General features: G+C 32.9%; 2 protein-coding genes across 2 annotated transcripts; both read right to left on the reverse strand.

The window, feature by feature from the left end:
- Nucleotides 1-4,283: 4,283 nt before the first annotated feature.
- On the reverse strand, nt 4,284-8,083 carry LOC118059440 (UDP-galactose/UDP-glucose transporter 7). Its single transcript, XM_035072300.2, has 8 exons — nt 7,753-8,083; nt 7,555-7,658; nt 7,308-7,413; nt 6,834-7,079; nt 6,311-6,421; nt 6,053-6,211; nt 4,828-4,971; nt 4,284-4,607 (listed from the first exon to the last, which is right to left on the reverse strand). Exons 2-8 carry the CDS (start codon nt 7,593-7,595, stop codon nt 4,446-4,448), a joined length of 969 nt encoding a protein of 322 aa, XP_034928191.1. The 5' UTR covers nt 7,596-7,658; nt 7,753-8,083; the 3' UTR covers nt 4,284-4,445.
- Nucleotides 8,084-9,820: 1,737 nt separating this feature from the next.
- LOC118059441 (ubiquitin carboxyl-terminal hydrolase 18) lies at nt 9,821-17,248 on the reverse strand. Its single transcript, XM_035072301.2, has 11 exons — nt 16,678-17,248; nt 14,816-15,014; nt 14,628-14,716; nt 14,391-14,476; nt 14,126-14,288; nt 13,758-13,881; nt 12,835-12,992; nt 11,783-11,867; nt 11,410-11,622; nt 11,071-11,132; nt 9,821-10,638 (listed from the first exon to the last, which is right to left on the reverse strand). The coding sequence occupies exons 1-11, from the start codon at nt 16,953-16,955 to the stop codon at nt 9,915-9,917; spliced, it is 2,181 nt and encodes a 726-aa protein (XP_034928192.1). The 5' UTR covers nt 16,956-17,248; the 3' UTR covers nt 9,821-9,914.
- Nucleotides 17,249-18,607: the final 1,359 nt, after the last annotated feature.

An 18,607-nucleotide genomic window follows, 5' to 3' on the forward strand; every position in this document is an offset into this window, starting at 1 on the left:
ATATTTAAAAAATTACTTATTTTTTTCATTATTATCTACTTCTTTTTTTATAATAATCCTGAGAGAGGTGTAGCTCAACTGGTCAGGTACTTGAATTTGCTCCTTAAAGGTTACGAGCCTTATAAACATAGTTTTAAGGACAAGGCCCGGGTTCCGGTTTTGATCAAAAAAAAATCAAGCTTTTTATCTCAAACGGATCAGGTTTTACTTTAAGTTGCCCGGGTACATATCGTTAACTTCAACTTTAAGTTAATGGAATTAGTCGAAATACACGCAAACTGGCCTGAATACCTATATTAATCTTAAAACCAAAATTGAGATAACATAATCTGACTTATGAGTACATCCTATTTAAATGTAGAATCACATGGATTAAGTGTTTTTTAAAAATATTATTTAATTAAAAATATATTTAATTTTTTTAATTTTTTTATTTTTAAATACGAGTATATCAAAATCATTAAAAAACATCTAAATATTATAAACTTCATATAAAAAATAATCTGAAAAACATGTTATAATACACAAACAGATACTCACTAAAACTGCCCAATTTCTTGAGTTATGAAAATAAAGCAAAGTGTTCACTCCTTCACCCAAAATATACATACACGAAGAACCTTTTTTTTTTTATTTTATTGTGTAATTAATGAAGAAGAACAAGGGAGTGATGAATTATTTTTTATTTCTGGAATCCAACATCTCAAATCTTAATCATGAAAAAGAAAATGTAACGATGACGGTAACATCACGAGGGTAACATGACACAATACGTACAACCAATGAGATGTGACAACTACAAGGATGGAGATTTGAAGCCATTGCTATTCATTGTTATATCACTCTCAAAGACGACTTCTCGTCTTTTTACTTTGTGATTGTTAAAAAATAGATTGTTGTTGTTGTTGTTGTAAATGTACTTGTATTTTAGATCAATGTTTATGCATCGACATCGTAACATGATTTTAACAAGGCATTTGGATATTTTTTTAACCAAATAAACATGCATTAAACTTAACTGAATCGATAGGTCAATTTAGAATTTAATGATTTTAATACATGAATTAGATTGGATTTTTAAAAAAATCTATATAGAGAAATGTTTTTCTAAAATTAAATTTTAATTATATAAAATATATATAAAAAAATATAGATGAATTAGAATAACCTTTTCAAAAATTAAATACATATAAAATAATTAAAAAAACAACCATAATTTAAAAAAAAATTAAAAAATATAATTTAGAGAGAAGGTGTATTAATTTAAATATGAATTAAAAAAATTATTTAAAAAAACACATATAAAAGCATGATTTTTATTTTAAAAAAATAAAAATTAAAAATAAAAGTCAGGCATCACTAGGCTTAACAAGTCAGGCTAGCACTTAGCTTATTTAGTAAGGGTATGTGCGCAGGTCTTATTTTTTTTAAAAAAATATATTTAAGGTGGATGATATGTCATCAATTCCAATAATTTTTTTTTTAAAAAATAAAAATTAGGCGACATGTTATTTGGTATTCCCTAGATTTTGACCACTATAGTGATCTGAAAAGAAGGATATATGTTTTTTTTTTTCTTATAAGAATTCATTTTTGACCTCAAACAAAAAAAAAAAAAAAAAAAAAAAAAAGCTCAATTCGAAACCAAAAATCTCTTGAGCTTAGATTTAGTTTTTTAGTCAATTTTAAGGCAAAACACCTAAATTGAACTTCCTTTACCAAATGAAACCCTTTAACATCAAATCAATTATTTTGGCTAATGAAAATTGGTTTCAACACCGATTTTCTTCTTTCTATCATCTAAATCTAATGATCTTTCTCTCATCTCTCAAACCAGTGACTAAAAAAAAAATTTGTATCAGATTTGAATTGAAAAAATATTAAAGGATTGAATAGGTATAATTTGTAAAGTTTAAGGACTAAAGTAAACTATATGTGTGAACTTTGAAATTGTTACATATTTTATGATGTCTTTTTTACCTTGGTCTTTTGTCTTTCAAATTTTTTTTAGTTAATAAATTGGATTCAATTGTCTTTAAATTTGATTAAAACAAATATAACTATGTAAAAAAATAATTAAAGATTAAATTGAAAAAAAAAAAAATTCTAAACATAAATTCATAATAAAATATAAGGGATGAACATCAATATCTTAAGAGCACACCGTTTAAAGTTTTGTATAATAAATTTTTAACTATGATACCGATGACATGTTACTTAAATCCCTACCAGTCTATGGTTGAGGTAATTACCTTATGAACTTTTTATAGTGGATAATATGGCATTATATCACATTAATTACACCTGTAAAATGCAGCCTCCATTGTTGTGACAAAGCTAAAGGAGAAAGTGGACTTAGCTGGGTTTTTTTTTTATATGTTAAAATACACAGTTTAATTTTAATCTAAACTAAATCAAAAAATTAAATTAATAAGTTTTAAAATTTATTTATTACGCTAAATTTAATAATAATATCAAATAAATCTGATTACAGAGATTTGGTTTTGGCATTTGGCACTACCAGAAGCCATCCCTAAAGCACAATTTTGGAAGCCATAAATAATGGGAAGATGGAGATTTAAAAATCCTACAAGCGAAGGGACAACAACCCACAGGAAATGCCCCACTTGCCCGCCATAATTTGCCCCCCCGAGGCCAATTGTTTTCTTCCCCGTCGGCCTAAATTGGTATAAAAAAGCAGATTAGATTTTATTATGAACATGGACGAGGTCATATTGGTTTGATCAAAGACAAAAAAGAAAAAAAACAATACCATGTGCTTGGATTTTATTATGAACATGACGTTGGAGGGGTATTGGGGGGCTGTCCTCATATGATGTGCTCCATGATTGTCTGTTAGGGTTAAAACTTGGGTTAGGATGGAAGCTAAAGGTAGAGGGAAAGTATGGAGATAAAGGATGGAATCCTCTCTTCTTCTTCTTTCTTTCAATAGTTTGGGGATGGTGGATTTTAAGCTTGAGCTAATGAACCCTAAATCCCTAAAATGTTGTCAGAGGAATTCGTTTTTGAAGTTGAAAAAGAAGTGGAAGAGGGACTCATAAAGAAACGATGGAAAATGTGTAGTAATAGCAGAACATTTTCAAGTATGATTCTTGAAATCATGTTCGGTTGCTATTCAATGTTGAGTAACCTCCAACAACACAAGGTCCACTTCTTGCTGAACCATCCATGGATACCACCAGTTATCACCAAGCTATGGCCAGCTTTCATTAGGCGGAAGAGTTAAGGAAAAACCATATTTGTCCCTGGGCCGTCTATAGGCATTGTATGTCCCACCCACATTCCATTGCTATATTTTTCTACGCATCACGAAACGGCGATGGATATCTAATCTACAGAAAAAAGGAAAAGAACGAACTACTTTTTCGAACTTTGAAATGATTGCTCAAGCTCTACAAGACTCCCAGGGTCATGTTATAATGCAACGGTTCTTCATGAATCTCCAATGCAGATGTGAATGGCATTATTTTGATTAGATTAAGGATATAAATCGAGAGTCTGTGTGGTATTACGATATTGTATATTTTTGGAAGTATTATTTTGATGTTCTTACAAGATGCTTTTAGTGCACCCAATCACGAGGATACACTAGCTCAACTAGTTGAGTGCCGTCCAGATGCTAGGGAAAGAAATGAAAACACGCTGGGACTTCAAAATTAATAATCCATGAAAGAGACAATTGAGAGAGTTGAGACAAGGAGCAATGGATCAAGTCGGAGAAAATTGGTATGAACAATGATTTACACTTGATTGGACTGATGAGAAGATGTTTTCTTAAACCTGGGTGGATTCCTTTTGCCTCTGGCAGCAAATAAAGTCTCTCACTTTCTGTCGTGATTATTCACCTGAATTTACCATTTATTGTGTGCCATTCTAAGGGGGTTTGAGTGGAGACCATTCCAGCTGAGTGGACAGATCTTAGTATGGGATGGGTGTTGAGGAACTCAGGAGTCTCAGTTTAACTCCAGGATTTGCATTATCATAACGAATTGTCTCCAGACGATCACTGAAGTAGATTAGGTCAAATCATTTTCGCCAGCTCCTGACAAGAACCATCCATGGCAACTGAGAATCACAGACATAATGCCATCACAGAGTAGAAAGTAAATGACCTAAGAGAAGCTTTTCATTTCACAGAATTAAAATGCTTTGAACAACATGCAGTGGCTAGAATATCAATTTCAAGCACAAAAATCCAATCTAAATCAGCCGACAGCTTCAACCATTTTGATCATGACATTTTCTGACTGAAATCAAGAGCCTGTAGCAAGGAAATGCTATAAAATTGAATATTCTTTAACATATAAAAATTGCTATACTTCATTTTTCACCCGTTTTGGTTGTTACAATGAGGTCATTGTGAATGATTACAGTGTAGGGAATTGACAAAAATCAGACAAGGAACTGCCTGAAGCAGCAATTCATCACCGATGTGCCTCTACATCTGATACTTGCTTTGGAGGTTTGCTCATCTTCTGCTGGTATTTGGCATATGAGTACCACACCCCACCAGCTGTGTTGATAACCAATCCAGTCACATTCAAAGCATGGACTTCCACGCCACCCAGTATGACAAAACCAAGGGTCTGAGCAGCAAAGGAAAAGGAAACTTTATGCACTTTTACATTTTATTAAAATGTAACTAATGATGCAGGTTCAGTTCAATTATTGAGAAGCTAGGAAAAGAAAAGGGTAATGGAAAAAACCAAAACAAATTGGTTTAATTGTTAAAATGTAAAGTTTTTTTCATTTCTTCTTGTAGGTTCTCTACAAAAGACAAAAGCAACAAGGTTTATATGCACATACCGTGGACCCAACACCTTTGAGAACTCCCACGATGGTTGTTGTTAGAGCTGAGTTGACTATGGTACATAGGAACATGGTGAAGTTGAGAACTATGCCCATTACTAAAGAAATAACAAGGATCACCAAAAATGATAAAGAATTACTCTGCAATAAAAAACAGATTTCAAGTTAGAAACCAATTCTAAATAAACTGCACATGAGCACAAAATGCTGCACATCATAGAGGAAAAAGGAAATTTGAACTGTCACTGCACTTTATAGATGTTTTGATTGCCATTCAATTTGTTTCACAGCAAATTAGATGATCAGGTAAGAAAGATTTACCAAGACACATACCATATCAAGAGGCAAAACAATATTTCAGACTTAAGAAAAGGCAATGCATGGGGAAGCCTAGAGTTTCATGGAAACACTAGATGATGGAACCTTGAAGCACGATAAAAATCTAATGATTGAATAGGGCATGATGCACCAGATAATAATGCTATAACTTTCAAAGGGCTTAAACTGATATGGGAATATAAATGGAATATGATGAATAATAACTTTGGCACTTAAATTTAGCACATGTCAGACTTGGTATTCACAAGACATGATGAATACCCTTACCCTTGCACTGCCCTCGTAAGAAAATGAGTTCTTAGATATTAAAAATGTTATCCAGATCATTCTGAAATGACCAAGTTTTATGCTGTCCTGATTTCAGTAACCAGGCTAACCCTGAAGGCATCAATCAACAATCCCAAATTGAAAAATATGAAATACAGGACTCTAATTGAATGTGACTTAAAACTATTTAATCCTTTTCAGTGGGGATACCAACTGGAAGGACAATAATTGAAACTTACATAACTGACTGCTCTCTGAAACATGTTTGACCAATGATGTTGTACAATTGACATGAAAAACTGATGTGTTAAGTGGTACACAGAATTTTCCAGGTAATGTATAATCCCCTATGCAAAATATATTAGACTGGAATTCGATGATGTTAACTCCCTGACAGAAAAACCCAAACTCTCACATAAAACTTCGAAATATTAAAGGTTTTGAGCATCAATTATTAGATCAAAGTTCCAATTGTAAACAATCAGGAGAAGAGCATATGCAATTACACAAGAATAGCATGCTATCATGCTGAGAATAGGCTTCAGAACATCAGCATGCCATATTTTCCTAGCACAATCAACAACCGAGTCTAAAAAAGAGGGGTTAAGATTCTAACCTTTGCAAACAATAATGCTAGTGAGTTTGGAAATTCTCCTGTTGTTATGATGAGAAATATCAAGAATGGAAGAGAAAGAAAACTGTTATAGAACATTATCTCAATAGAAGAGAGGCCATCTTCTGCACCAGATCTTTCAACTAACACAAGGTACATTGTCTGCAGTTCCAAAGCACAACTGCTGTTAGTTAACAATGAGAAGGAACCATCGTGCTTCATTATTCACATCCCTGAGCAATTAAGGAATTAATAGCAAACCTGAAAGAAAACAGAAGTAAGGGCCATGCCGTAACCCCAAAGGTCAAAAGAAAAATCTCCAAGTGCTGCTATAATAACTCCAGCAGCAATTGATAGCACAGAAAGAGTAACCTGAAACATGTAAATGTGTCAACAATTTGAAACAACTTCCCATATTCAAGATCACTAGTCACAAAGATGCCTTGTCAAGGATTCAGTGGGTTGATAACTAAATTGAGTGTATATAACATAACAATTGGTCTTTCAGCAACAGATATCTGCTAGTTGAACAGCAAGCTTCTTTTTCATTTGTAAAATTAAAAAATCAACACAGGCGATACTGTCTGAATTGGAGCCAGAAATGTGAATTATGGATCATTCCGTCAATATCATTAAATATAATCATTTGACTAAGACCAAATTAAAACAACAGCATATAAATAAAACAATTGGCAAAACAGAGTCCCATGTATATCTAAATACATTACAAAAGAACACAGAAACTATATAAGTGCAAAGTGGTTTAATAAGCGGCAGCACAAACCTGTGTTGTAGGCTTTCCCTTTCCTGAAGAAAATCCAGCTATAAGTACCGCAAGTGGTGTGAGTCTCTTTATTGCAATATACATAGGAATATTAACTCCTTTCAAGCTAGCCAAAGCAAATGCCACATTAGCATTGTAGAATAGTGAAACCGGGAGAAGTTTTTTAGCTGTTTCCATATCTACTCCCCTTGCTCTCGTATACCCCATTTGCCTACCAAAATGTATAAGCAATGCTGTCGCCAATTGCTAATCCAACCAACCAACCAATTGCAGCATCCATTATCAGTAATCATAATCACCGAAAACAGACATTACAACAACAACAACAACAACAACAAAAAGCCTAAAAATCTTCAGTACTCATCATCATGTGGATCCACAAATCCACGATACAACATTAGAACTGATTTTTTTTTTCTCAAATAACAATACAATAAACAAAAGGGTTTATTACATTTTTGAAAAGTTCAATACCTGCAGAGTGAGAAGGGTCATTGAGTGACCATATTGCATCAAAATGGCCTTATTGATAAAAACCATAGCCATTGAAGCAATCCCATAAGATACAGCCGCAACCAAACTACATCCATTCATTCACACACAATCATCACTAACATGCAGTCAAACAAATCAATCAGAGAACAAAATGTGATTAAGGATTACATGCATTAATTAATGGGCTTCGAATTAAGAACTCAATAATACAATAATAAAAAAAAACCTCTTATAAGGACTTGCTTCTGCTTCACTGCGATTCTCCATTGCTGTCAATTGAACCAAACAAATCCCAAAATTTTATAAAAAAATAACAAAGAAAACAAAACCCTGCAAAATAATCAAACAAAAAGCATCGAATTATAGAAGCACATATAAAAAGAAAACATAAAAGGAATCTGGGACATCATTAAAAAGCAATCACCTTGGTAAAAACAATTTTTTTTTACAAAATAGTAACCAAAAAAAAAAGAATCTTTTTTTCTTGGATCAAGTGAAAGAGGTTTTAGTGAGTGGTTTGCTGGGGTGGAAAAGCCGTAAAAAAAATAATGAAGGGTTTGGAAAGAGAGAGATGTGAAGTGTGGGATTTGTCGATAAAATAATATGCCAAGGAAAGGGATAGACAAACAGCTGGCCACGAGAGATATCGCCATCAGATGAGGCATGGTTTTGCTTTGTTGCTGGTTCCAACCTTTCTTCCACTCTTATGATTCTTATCATTTTCAAGATAAACGGTCTAAAATGTCAACCACTACCTAATCACATCATTATTGGATCCACCCTAATAAATAGCCCACCATTACTATAATTATTATGTAATGTGTTTAAAGTATGCTATTTTTTTTTTATGATTTAATGTATAATGTTAAAAATAAAAAAATAAAATAAATAATTTTAATAAAATTTTTAAGTAAAAAATATTTTTAAAAAATATTTTGTCACCATAAAATAAATAATATATCATAGTTTTTGTGATTATGATTTAAAAAAAAATTAATTTTATTTATTTATTGGTTAAAAAAAAATATTTGGCTAAATTACTATATGAAAAGTAGCTTTTTTCATGAATTTTTTTACAAAATCAATATTTGAAACACGAATTATATATAACATCCCAGTATAAAACACAAAAACTAATTGGTAAGCAAATGATTTTTTTTTTTCTTTGTGGATGGATAAAAAACATAAGGTTTGGTACAAAAAAAAAAATTCATTTTTTCAAACCCACTATAATTTAAAATGAAAAGCCAGTTTAAGTGATAAAATAAAATAACTACACCTTCAACCGATCATACTTAGCGTATTAACTACTTCTCATACTTAATTTAAGGGGTATGTTTTGGAATAGTAATTGGTATATTTTTTTTACTTTAAAATATATTAAAATAATAAAATTTTTAAAAAATATATTTTTAATATTAAAAGATTAAAAATAATTTAAAAATACTTAAAATTTAATTTAAAATAAAAAAAAATTAAATTTTATAAAACTTTAATTGTACCGTACCCAAACAATACAGTTCAGAAGTTACAGTTGGAAGTTCTGTCTAATCCAACGAAGCGGGAGATGCTAGCAAAATTACTAACTAAAATGATTTCTTATAAAAACATTGACAACTTTGAATATAGATGACGTGTTTAAAATGGATGGAAAAATTAGTTTAGTCTCCATGTTTAAAAATATGATTAAAATATTAATTATAGTTTTTTTTATTTTGAATTTAATAAATAAATTAATTAATTAAATTCATGAATTTAAAAAAAAAAATATTGTATTAATATTATTAAATTTAATTTTATTTTCTATATGTCCAGTGACAAAAGAAAGAAAAAAGGGAGAAAAGAGTGATACAGAAAATATGCAAATAAATATTTTAAAAAATAGTAGTTTTTAACATTAATTTTTTTATTTATGTAATAAAATTTAATTCTTAACATTTAAAATAATTTCTAATATAAAATTTTAATAAAATCTCTAAATCAAATTAAATCAGAGGCTTGAAATGTTAAAAATCTCGAAATTACAATTTTTGGCGGTAAAACGGTTAAATGTTGGCCTGAGCTTAGGCCCCCACAATTTTTGGCGGTAAAACGGTTGAATGTTGGCCTGAGCTCAGGCCCTCATTTTGGCCAACGGTTACTATAGCCACACGTAACTCAAACCAGCCCTATCATCCTAGGCAGTTCCAGTTCAATTATGCATATCAGTAATCATTCAATCAGGAGGCCCTTTTAAACTTGTTCTTGACACCAAAAAAAAAAAAAAAAAAAGGAGGATTCCTGGAGCAGAAAGTCAAACAGTAAATTCTTCATTAATCAACGTGTCATTTGCTTACCTTGGACCAGACTTTCTTAGCAACTTACATGGTAGACTATAACCAAGTTCCTGCTCATGATGTAATGGCATCCTCCTATTCTGTCCTGGGATGAAGGCATCTAGAACAACTGTTACAAATGGAATCCGAGATTTCTGCAAATAATGAAACCCCGGATGAAAAATGCCCAACACAAATTTTCCTTGTATGATTGGGATCGTTTAAAAAATATAAACAATTGATTAGGGATTTTGATGATGCTTCATTGTCATCAACAACTATCTACTGTTTCTGCTCTTTTAGCTCCATTTGTGTCCTCGCCATCCGAATCATGGAGAGGTGGCTGACGTTTCAAACTATTAGGTTTTGTTGAAATCTCTTCGCTCGAGAATGAATGAATACTGCCATTTACTTTGATATCCTTTGCAACAGCAGAATCTGATTCGTCCATAACTGTATCTGAATGGTCCAAGGAGTGCTCTATCACAACAGCTTCTGAATCAAGTGCAGCTGAGGAATCCTTCTTTAAGTCAGAAACCCCCACTGGAATCAAGGAACTGGAGCTGGAATCAATTCCATTCATATCCTCTGGAACTTCATGAATAATCCCAGAACTCAAAGCATCTGGTATGTCCCTAGGATCCTCCTCCATAGCAGATGAAGATAACTCAGAATTATGATTAACCCCTGAATCTTCCGCGTCTTTCATGTCAGCTTTAGATGGCGACTCATTTTCACAGGATGAAACACCCTTTGAAACCGCTGTGCTTGAATCAAAATTTACCACAGCATCCTCATGACATGCACTTCCAAATTCAGAATTTCTACTTTCAGGTGCAGGTGCTAGGAACCCAGAACTTGTGGCATCCGTTGACTCCATTGGTGAAAGGTGTCCAGCTGGTTTCTCTGTGCAGGAGTCTAATTCTACTTTCACGATTGATTGCTGCTCCTTTGAGGGCTCAATGGTTCTGAGACATGATGGTCGAACAGAAACCCTGCCCAACATCAAGCAAATATAGTCTTTAGAGCACACCCAGAAAGCATTTACAGAAAAAAACAGTGCTGCATTTGAACATGAGATGCTTGTATGCCCCAATTCAGATCAACAAATCGCAGTATCATTCTGCTGTACAATTCTTCTGTCACAAATGTCATGAAGCTTAAATAAATGTTTCCAACAAGGAAACCAAAAATTTCAACATTCTTTTAACATAAATTAAGAATTAGAATCCGCCTTTTATGCTTGTTTTTTCCTGAAGTTCTAATACCATCAAGTTTTGATGCCATGGTTTTAAAATGTACGCATGGCTATGAACTCCGAATTATCTACTTCGCCAACAACTGGGTTATAGCAAGCTAAATACTATATATAAGCAAAGCAAATGTTGCAGCAGTCATAAATAACCATCAGGCATTAAACTGTATACCTGCTGTATAAAAGCATATAGGCTCCCTGAGAAAGCACCTCATCCAATTCAACACTAGAAACCTGAGAAAGCCAAATCCACAGTCAGAGGAAAACAAGGCCAAGTAGATTGCAACATCTTAGCTATCTTGCTTTGCTGTAATAATGATGGCATCGCAATATTATAAAGCAGGAAATCATTTCTTACACTAAACTTAAATAAATAAGCAAGAAAGTTTCACATTATGATTTTAAAAAAATTAGGCTACCAATCCTCACAAGTTACAGTTAATAGATCAAATTAGAAGTACATAAAGCATGTGCATGCACACTCACACACACAGAGCGAGTGAGTTTATACCTTAGAGTCATCAATTCTGTGCCAGTTTCCACGGAAATCCTTGGTGTAGCAGATGTAATGACCAAAAAATGATGCATTTAGCATGTCAACATGGACAACAACTGCATAAAGCTTGTACACATCTGTGCCATCTCCTTTTTCACTCATGTAGGGGCTCAGATCTAAAGTCTCAGGAAAAGTTACCCTTTTGTTAAGTTTACCAAACCTCCCACTCTGCAAAGGTATGTCCACATACAATTTCAGAAGATATAAAAAAACTCTAGAACTAGAATATCACAAACTTGATGAATTTTCATAGAAAAGGTAGTTAAGATTCAGAAAGGTAATAACGAGGTGGAGATGTCTGTAACCATAGAATGTATACAAATCTGACCTGGAATCTCTTTAACGCGATTGTAAGAACATTCGGAGCTCGTTGAATGGTAAGACGCTTCCATGCCTTGACATAGTCATTACACCTATAAACAGTATAAAATTGTACCTTAATCAAAGCAGATGCACACGTCAAAAGATATTAAGTGCAGACTTGTGATCCATTTCACTGCTATCCTTGTTCTATTAAATTCTGCTGGACTCCAACTATATTGGAAAATTTGCATGAAAAAAGGAAAGATTCCATGACAAGACATATTTCACTTTCAATTATTAAACCATCAAGACTTCATGCCAAACTATCTGGAGTTGGATTATTAAACCTTAACAAATCATCCTTTCATTCTGTCTGATCTAGGGCCATATTTGAGCATATTTAGAGACCACATCCTTACAACTAAGAAGTCATTTTCATTCTACACGTCTACAGAAGCCATATTTGGCCACGGTGAGTGGATTACATTGAACATTTAGTGAGGCAATTGTAATGTCCGTGTTAATTGTGCCAGAGCAGAAATGAAGATCAATTAACCAATAAGCACATTTTTTCCCTTTTTTTATAATACCAAACCAAAGAATGACTAGGAAGAAAAATAACACACTACTTGACTGAATTCAGCATCTACCATCTAGCTGCCTATCTTTTCTCAAAATGCAAGGGAAGAAACATTTGCTGAAACCAACAAACCCCATCACCATCCATGGAAAAACAACTCCTCAAGACTCACATCCCAAACTGGCTGGATCAAGATAGATGCACATGCTTCTTCCATGCAGTCTAAGCCATACCAAAATTCATATTTCAATTGCAGCCACCTCCATCAAATTTCATCACAATTTAAAATTAATAGTTGAGTTATAACAAGAGTGGAAGAATCCAAGATGACAAAACTCCTAGTCAGTCACTTAAGAGAAAGATGGCAAATAAAAAATAGAAAATAAATAAATAAAGATTGTGTGCAGAATGAAACAAATATGGTGAAGAAATGCAAACAATAAAGTAAATGATTTAAGCTTTTGGGATTCAGAAATCACAGGATTAAGCAGCCATACCCATCACATTTGTACATATTTTCTCCATGGAGCCATTCTTTGTCTGTGAATTGATTGAGGCATTCCTCCAAGGATTCAGCATCACCATGAATCTCAACAGTTAAATCCATCATGTTCTCAAACTGATTTGAAATCTTATTGCATTTTGTACATATCACCTAAAGAAGACGAAGCATGTTAGGACAGCATCCCAATCTAAAGATAGGACTAGTCCAATCATTTTAGAAAGTTTCAATAAAAGAAAGCCATATTTGCATATATGCCAAAACAACAAGGAAAGATTCATCACATTGCTAAACAATCTTTCTCATGCTAGACAATTCTAAGTGAGAAGCCTGCTAACAAGAAGAACAACAGTATATGCATTTACTAGAATAGTGCCAAAAGTTTTCTAAAAGACATTTCGAACAAACAAAAGGATCAAAGTGCCTGATAGTTTTCCCACATCCTCTGGATTTATTTCTATCTACTGTACATGGGAAACCTCGTCGAGGGCATTGGTATTGCTGCTCTGTTAAGTCTTTCAGATGCAAAACTTCTTTTATTTTCTTCATTTTAAATAAGTAGAAGAAGGTGTGATCAAGATAGGCAAACATTTCTAAGCCACTTCTAAATTGGCATTTAGCTTTTCTTCTTGCATGTGATTCCTGTATAAAACAGGGGCAGAAAAGCGAATGCCAATTTTTGTTTCATGTCAACCAGCACCAGATATCAGACTTCTAGAGAACAGCTCAGTTCAAGAGTCCATCAACTTCTTTTTTTTTTTTTGTTTACTATCTGTAATGACTAATAACAGAAAAGGATGACAAGCTCTGGATAATGTCATGACAGTGGAATTCAATACAGTATATACAAGCTGAGGAAAAGGAGTTTTCACAAACAAGAACAAAATCAAACAGCTTCAGTATAACAGGATGCATGACCTGAGATTGGAGGCGACCCCCAAATATGTGTTGAATTATTGTAGTCTCTTGGGAGGCAGGTTCAACAGCTTTTTCTCCACCAAATTCATCAAGGCAAACTGATTGCATTGTATCAATAGCAAACCTGCAGAAAAGACAGAAAAAAGCTTACAATATTGAGCTGGGCATAGCATCAAACACAACCACAACTTATTCTCCAGTCAATCACTTTCTTCAACTTATCCTTCCCTGTTATTATATTTGGAGTGTGACTGTGTTTTGGGGTGGGGGGTGTTTATCTAAGAAAAGAACATGGGTAGAAATTATGTAAACCAGATGAAACATGGGTAGAAAATATGTAAGAGAGTTGGCAGGCCAGTAACAAGAACCTCATGAACTCATGAGCATCCTCCTGTCTTCCATAGCCAAGATTACCACCAATATTGCGTAATCGAGACAGGATATTCATCGGTGAAAAAGGAAGTGCACTTTGGCTTGCACTTTCAACATGGGATTGAAATTCACAAAGAAAACACCAATCATTATGTCTACCTGCAAAGCAAAGATGAAAAATTGTGAGAGGGAAGAATTGTCCAAAGCAGCCCCAGAAAGGAGGACAGAGGGGCCATATATAATTACAATTTCTAAACTTACATTCTCTTTGATGACTTTTCTCCAACAAGTAGGCAACAAGTGGCCTAGTGTAAGTGAGACATTGCAGAACCACATTGGCAAAGCAACTGTGCAGCAAAAGAAAAGGAAAATTGAATAAAAAAAGAATACGTGCCCAGGTGAAAAATATAACACAACTAACAAATGTTTATGTCTGTGCCCATGCATAGTTTTTGCTCAAATGAACAAAAAAGGGGTGTGAGGATCACAAACACATACCTGTTTCCACAATTTATGAGCCCGCAGGGAGGGAATCTGGGTTTGTCTGAGTTGTAAAGTTTAATGAATTCATCATACGGGAAAAGAACCTTGAATAGAAGTGCATGTTAATGTTTTCACATTGCAGAACAAGAATTCACTAAATAATCTAAATAAACAACTAAATGAAAAAAAGTTAAAACATATACCTTTCCTGGCTTCTTTATAGGCTTAGAGTTAGAACCTCCGCTGGCAGGAACAAGTGCAATGCTAGAAAAACTTTTGCTCCCACCACCTGAAGGTTTAAAACCAAAGTTTGATTTTGCTGTTTGTGATGAGTTTGCTTTGAAATCCTTGCATTTTAACTTATGGCCTGCTTTCCAGTGTGCTTCTTGGCATCCGTGTGAGCTGGGCAAAGGCAAAAGGAACAGTTGTATAATTTATGATGCTGAAAAAAGAAAGAAATATGCACCTAAAACCCACATATTAAACTTAAATCTCACTGAAAAGGATAGGCAAACCAAAAGAAAAAAATCAATGCATCAAAAATATAAACTTAAAAATAGACCTAAAAATCCTAGATGTAGAAGGCAGTACAAAAACACACGACCAATTATGAGGAAAGATAAAAACACAAAACAGGTAATTAAACCTTCATCATCAAATCATTAAAAAGTAATAGCATATTATATCATAACCTACTATTTATACTTCCAATGTTGTCTCCAATCGCTACAAATATTATCTTCTTGAAATAAATCATCTATGAATAGATAGCAGTCCATCAATTACCCTAAAATCGCTAATTAAGTTGCAAACCAATTACATCACAAATGCTTAAGGCACAAAACCAAAGAACAGGATGAACCCAGCAGTTTCTAAGCATAAGAAACCATCTTAAACACAAAATAACACATTTTTAACCAAACCATAAAAAACAACCCCCCCACCCTCTCCCCTCAGATTAAAAAAAAAAAAACACCAACAACAACACTCATACAATTAATTACTTACAAATCACCAATTAAGCGGTTAAACCAAAAACCATAAATGATTAAGCTCACAAAACCAAAAGAACTACACAAATGCAAAATTCCCAAATTCAAAAACCATCTTCAAAACAAAAAGGATTGCATTTCTACCAACAAACCATCTAGCACAAGCTAGATCATTACTCTCTAATAACTGATTAAGCTAAAACATGCATAATTAAGCCAAACCGTCTAGCACAATCAAGTTCACTACTTGCCCTACTGATCACTAATTAAGCTAAACCTATTCATTCAGCACACAAAAATCAAATGAACCCCAAAAGAAATCACCTATAAACTTTAGTAACCAATATTAACAAAGACTCAATTCATTCTAATACAATTAAATTACCCTACAATTACTAATTTAAGCACACATCCATTCAAACCATACATAAATAACCTACAAAAACCAGCAGAACAAGAAAAACCCTGGTAATTTCCAGATGTAAAAGAGCACCTTCACCACTATAAAAACTTAATCAATTCCAAATGCCCCTCCCTCGTATCACTAATTTGGCCACCAAAACAATAAAACATATACAATTAACCAACAAAAACAAAAAACGATAGCATTTTTACCCCGAAAACAAGAACCCTCAAAAACCACCAAAAAAGAACCATAACTACAATTAAGCAACAACAAAACATCAAGAAACAAATCGAGCCATGCAGTTATTTACAATTCAAATCACAGTTTTAGCTTCAAAACCCAAAAAACAACATAAACCCATTAATTCCCAAAATCATAAGAAACAAAACAAGATTGCTATTTGACCAAGACCCAGAAAACAAGAAACCTCAAAAACCCTAAAAAACTTAAAAAAGGAACCATAACTTCAATTAAACAAGAAAACATAAAGAAACTAATTGTGTACCACACAATTAATTACCCTACAAATCAGTAATTTAGCTACAAAGCCAGTAAGACCATATAAAATCACCAAAATAACAACAAAAACCCATTATTTTCCAATATCAAAAGAATACAAAACAGAAAACCCAACAATCAAGAGCCCAAAAAAATAGCAAATACTTACCAATATCTCACAGATTTGCAACGAGAACACGTTTTAGACCCCGAATTGCCACAATTAACACAACGAGAAGAATCCTCTTCAGCTTCCATTGTCTGGTTACCAATACTTGGATCAATAACAGTGTGGTTACTCTCAGCCGCTTCGAAATTGGCGTCGACCTCGAAATACTTCGACGCCGTATTCTTAACGAGGTGTAACAAACCTAAACCTATTACAAAGACAGTGAAAATAAATTGTAGTAACCAATTCAGATCCACTGTTATTCCACCGACATGCATCTACACTTTCCTTTTTATTCTTATTCTTTTTTGCATGCATTAATCGATGATTTTTTTTTCTTTATTTTTTATTGTTTACACGGGAAATGGGTATTTTGAGAGTAGAGAAAGGGTGTGTTTCCTTTTGTATTTGGAGTTTCGTTGTTTTATTAGGGTTTTTTTAATTCCCTTTTGGTGTGAGGGATTTGGGGATTTTTTTTCTTTTGCATGGAAATAAGGTGGGTTGATTAGCAGGGTAGTTAATTATTTGCTAGTAATTAGCCTCAGGGTCCGTCTGTTATCGCCTTATTTGTTAATAATTAGCGTTATCGCGGCTTATCGTTGCGGTGTCAAATGGGTTATTAGCGTATAATTAATATTGTGATAATCTTTATAATTACAATTAAAAAAATAGCATAATAATAAATAAATCTAAATTCAAAACGATGAAATACTTGAGAATTTTATTTTTTTATTTTTTGGAACTTGACAAAGATGGGGTTGCTTAGCTGAAAAGAAAAAGAAAGAAAGTACTGGTTTTTCCCCCCTTTCTTCCCTTCTAAGCTATGCCTTTTAGTCGAATGCCTTCAACTTGGGAGTGCTACATGAAAGAAGTGACAAGTGAGAAGACTGTACTGTATGTATGTATATATATATATATATATATATATATATATATGACTGCATATTGAGAGGAGGATTTCACATAAAACAATGGGAGTTGACCCAGTGTTATCATTTTATTTTTTATTTTTTTTGATAATGGTGCGTGATCAAGTTAAAACCTCTTATTTTGTTTTTTAAAAAAATTATTTTATATTATTTTAATATTTTTTAAATGAATTAATCTAAAAGGGTTTAGATTAATCAATCTAATTGATAAATTCCAGATTAGATTTGATAAATATGGATAAATCAACTCTTCCGCTTGGTTAGGTTTGGGAATCAATCCACGCTAGCCCTTTTAACAAGTGATGCTTCTTTATTTCTCTTCCATGTTTGCCTGAAATTGCTAATTGTGTACGGCAGAAATGATGATTATCTGAAAATTGCTAATTGTGTACGAGAAGAAATGATGGTTAGGTAGTTTTTGATGTTATAGTTTACCACTCCATGAAAAAATATCAATAATTTGTAGGTGTGTGTGTGTGTGTGTGTGTGTGTGTGTGTGTGTGAGAGAGAGAGAGAGAGAGAGAGAGAGAGAGAGAGAGAGAGAGAGAGAGAGAGGTTACACTACGGATTAGGGTAAAAAATTTTCAAATACCAAAAAAAATCTACATATTGCTAACGTGTCTTCTAAAAAAATTAATTTTAACCATAAATTTAAAATCAATTACATATTAAACGATATTTTTATCTAATATTAAGATAAGAACATATTAGATCTACTTAGATCAATTCGGATTGATAAGCAAAAACTTGTAGATATAATTTTGAGAAAAACAAACTGGAAAGTTAAATCTTCAAGTAACTCAATGTTAAAGGACAAAATTATTTAAAAAAAACTAAATTAAAAAATATATATGTTAACTTCAGTCAATCAACCAATCTCGAAACACAAGTCATGCATCTCATTAGATTCGATTACTCTTTTTTATCTCATAGATTATTTTTCACTTAATGGATTTATATGACAATCGATAAAGCATATGAAAAAAAATTGTATGTAATAT

The sequence above is a fragment of the Populus alba genome, chromosome 18 (assembly GCF_005239225.2).
Source record: "Populus alba chromosome 18, ASM523922v2, whole genome shotgun sequence".
In the NCBI taxonomy this organism is placed as follows: domain Eukaryota; kingdom Viridiplantae; phylum Streptophyta; class Magnoliopsida; order Malpighiales; family Salicaceae; genus Populus; species Populus alba.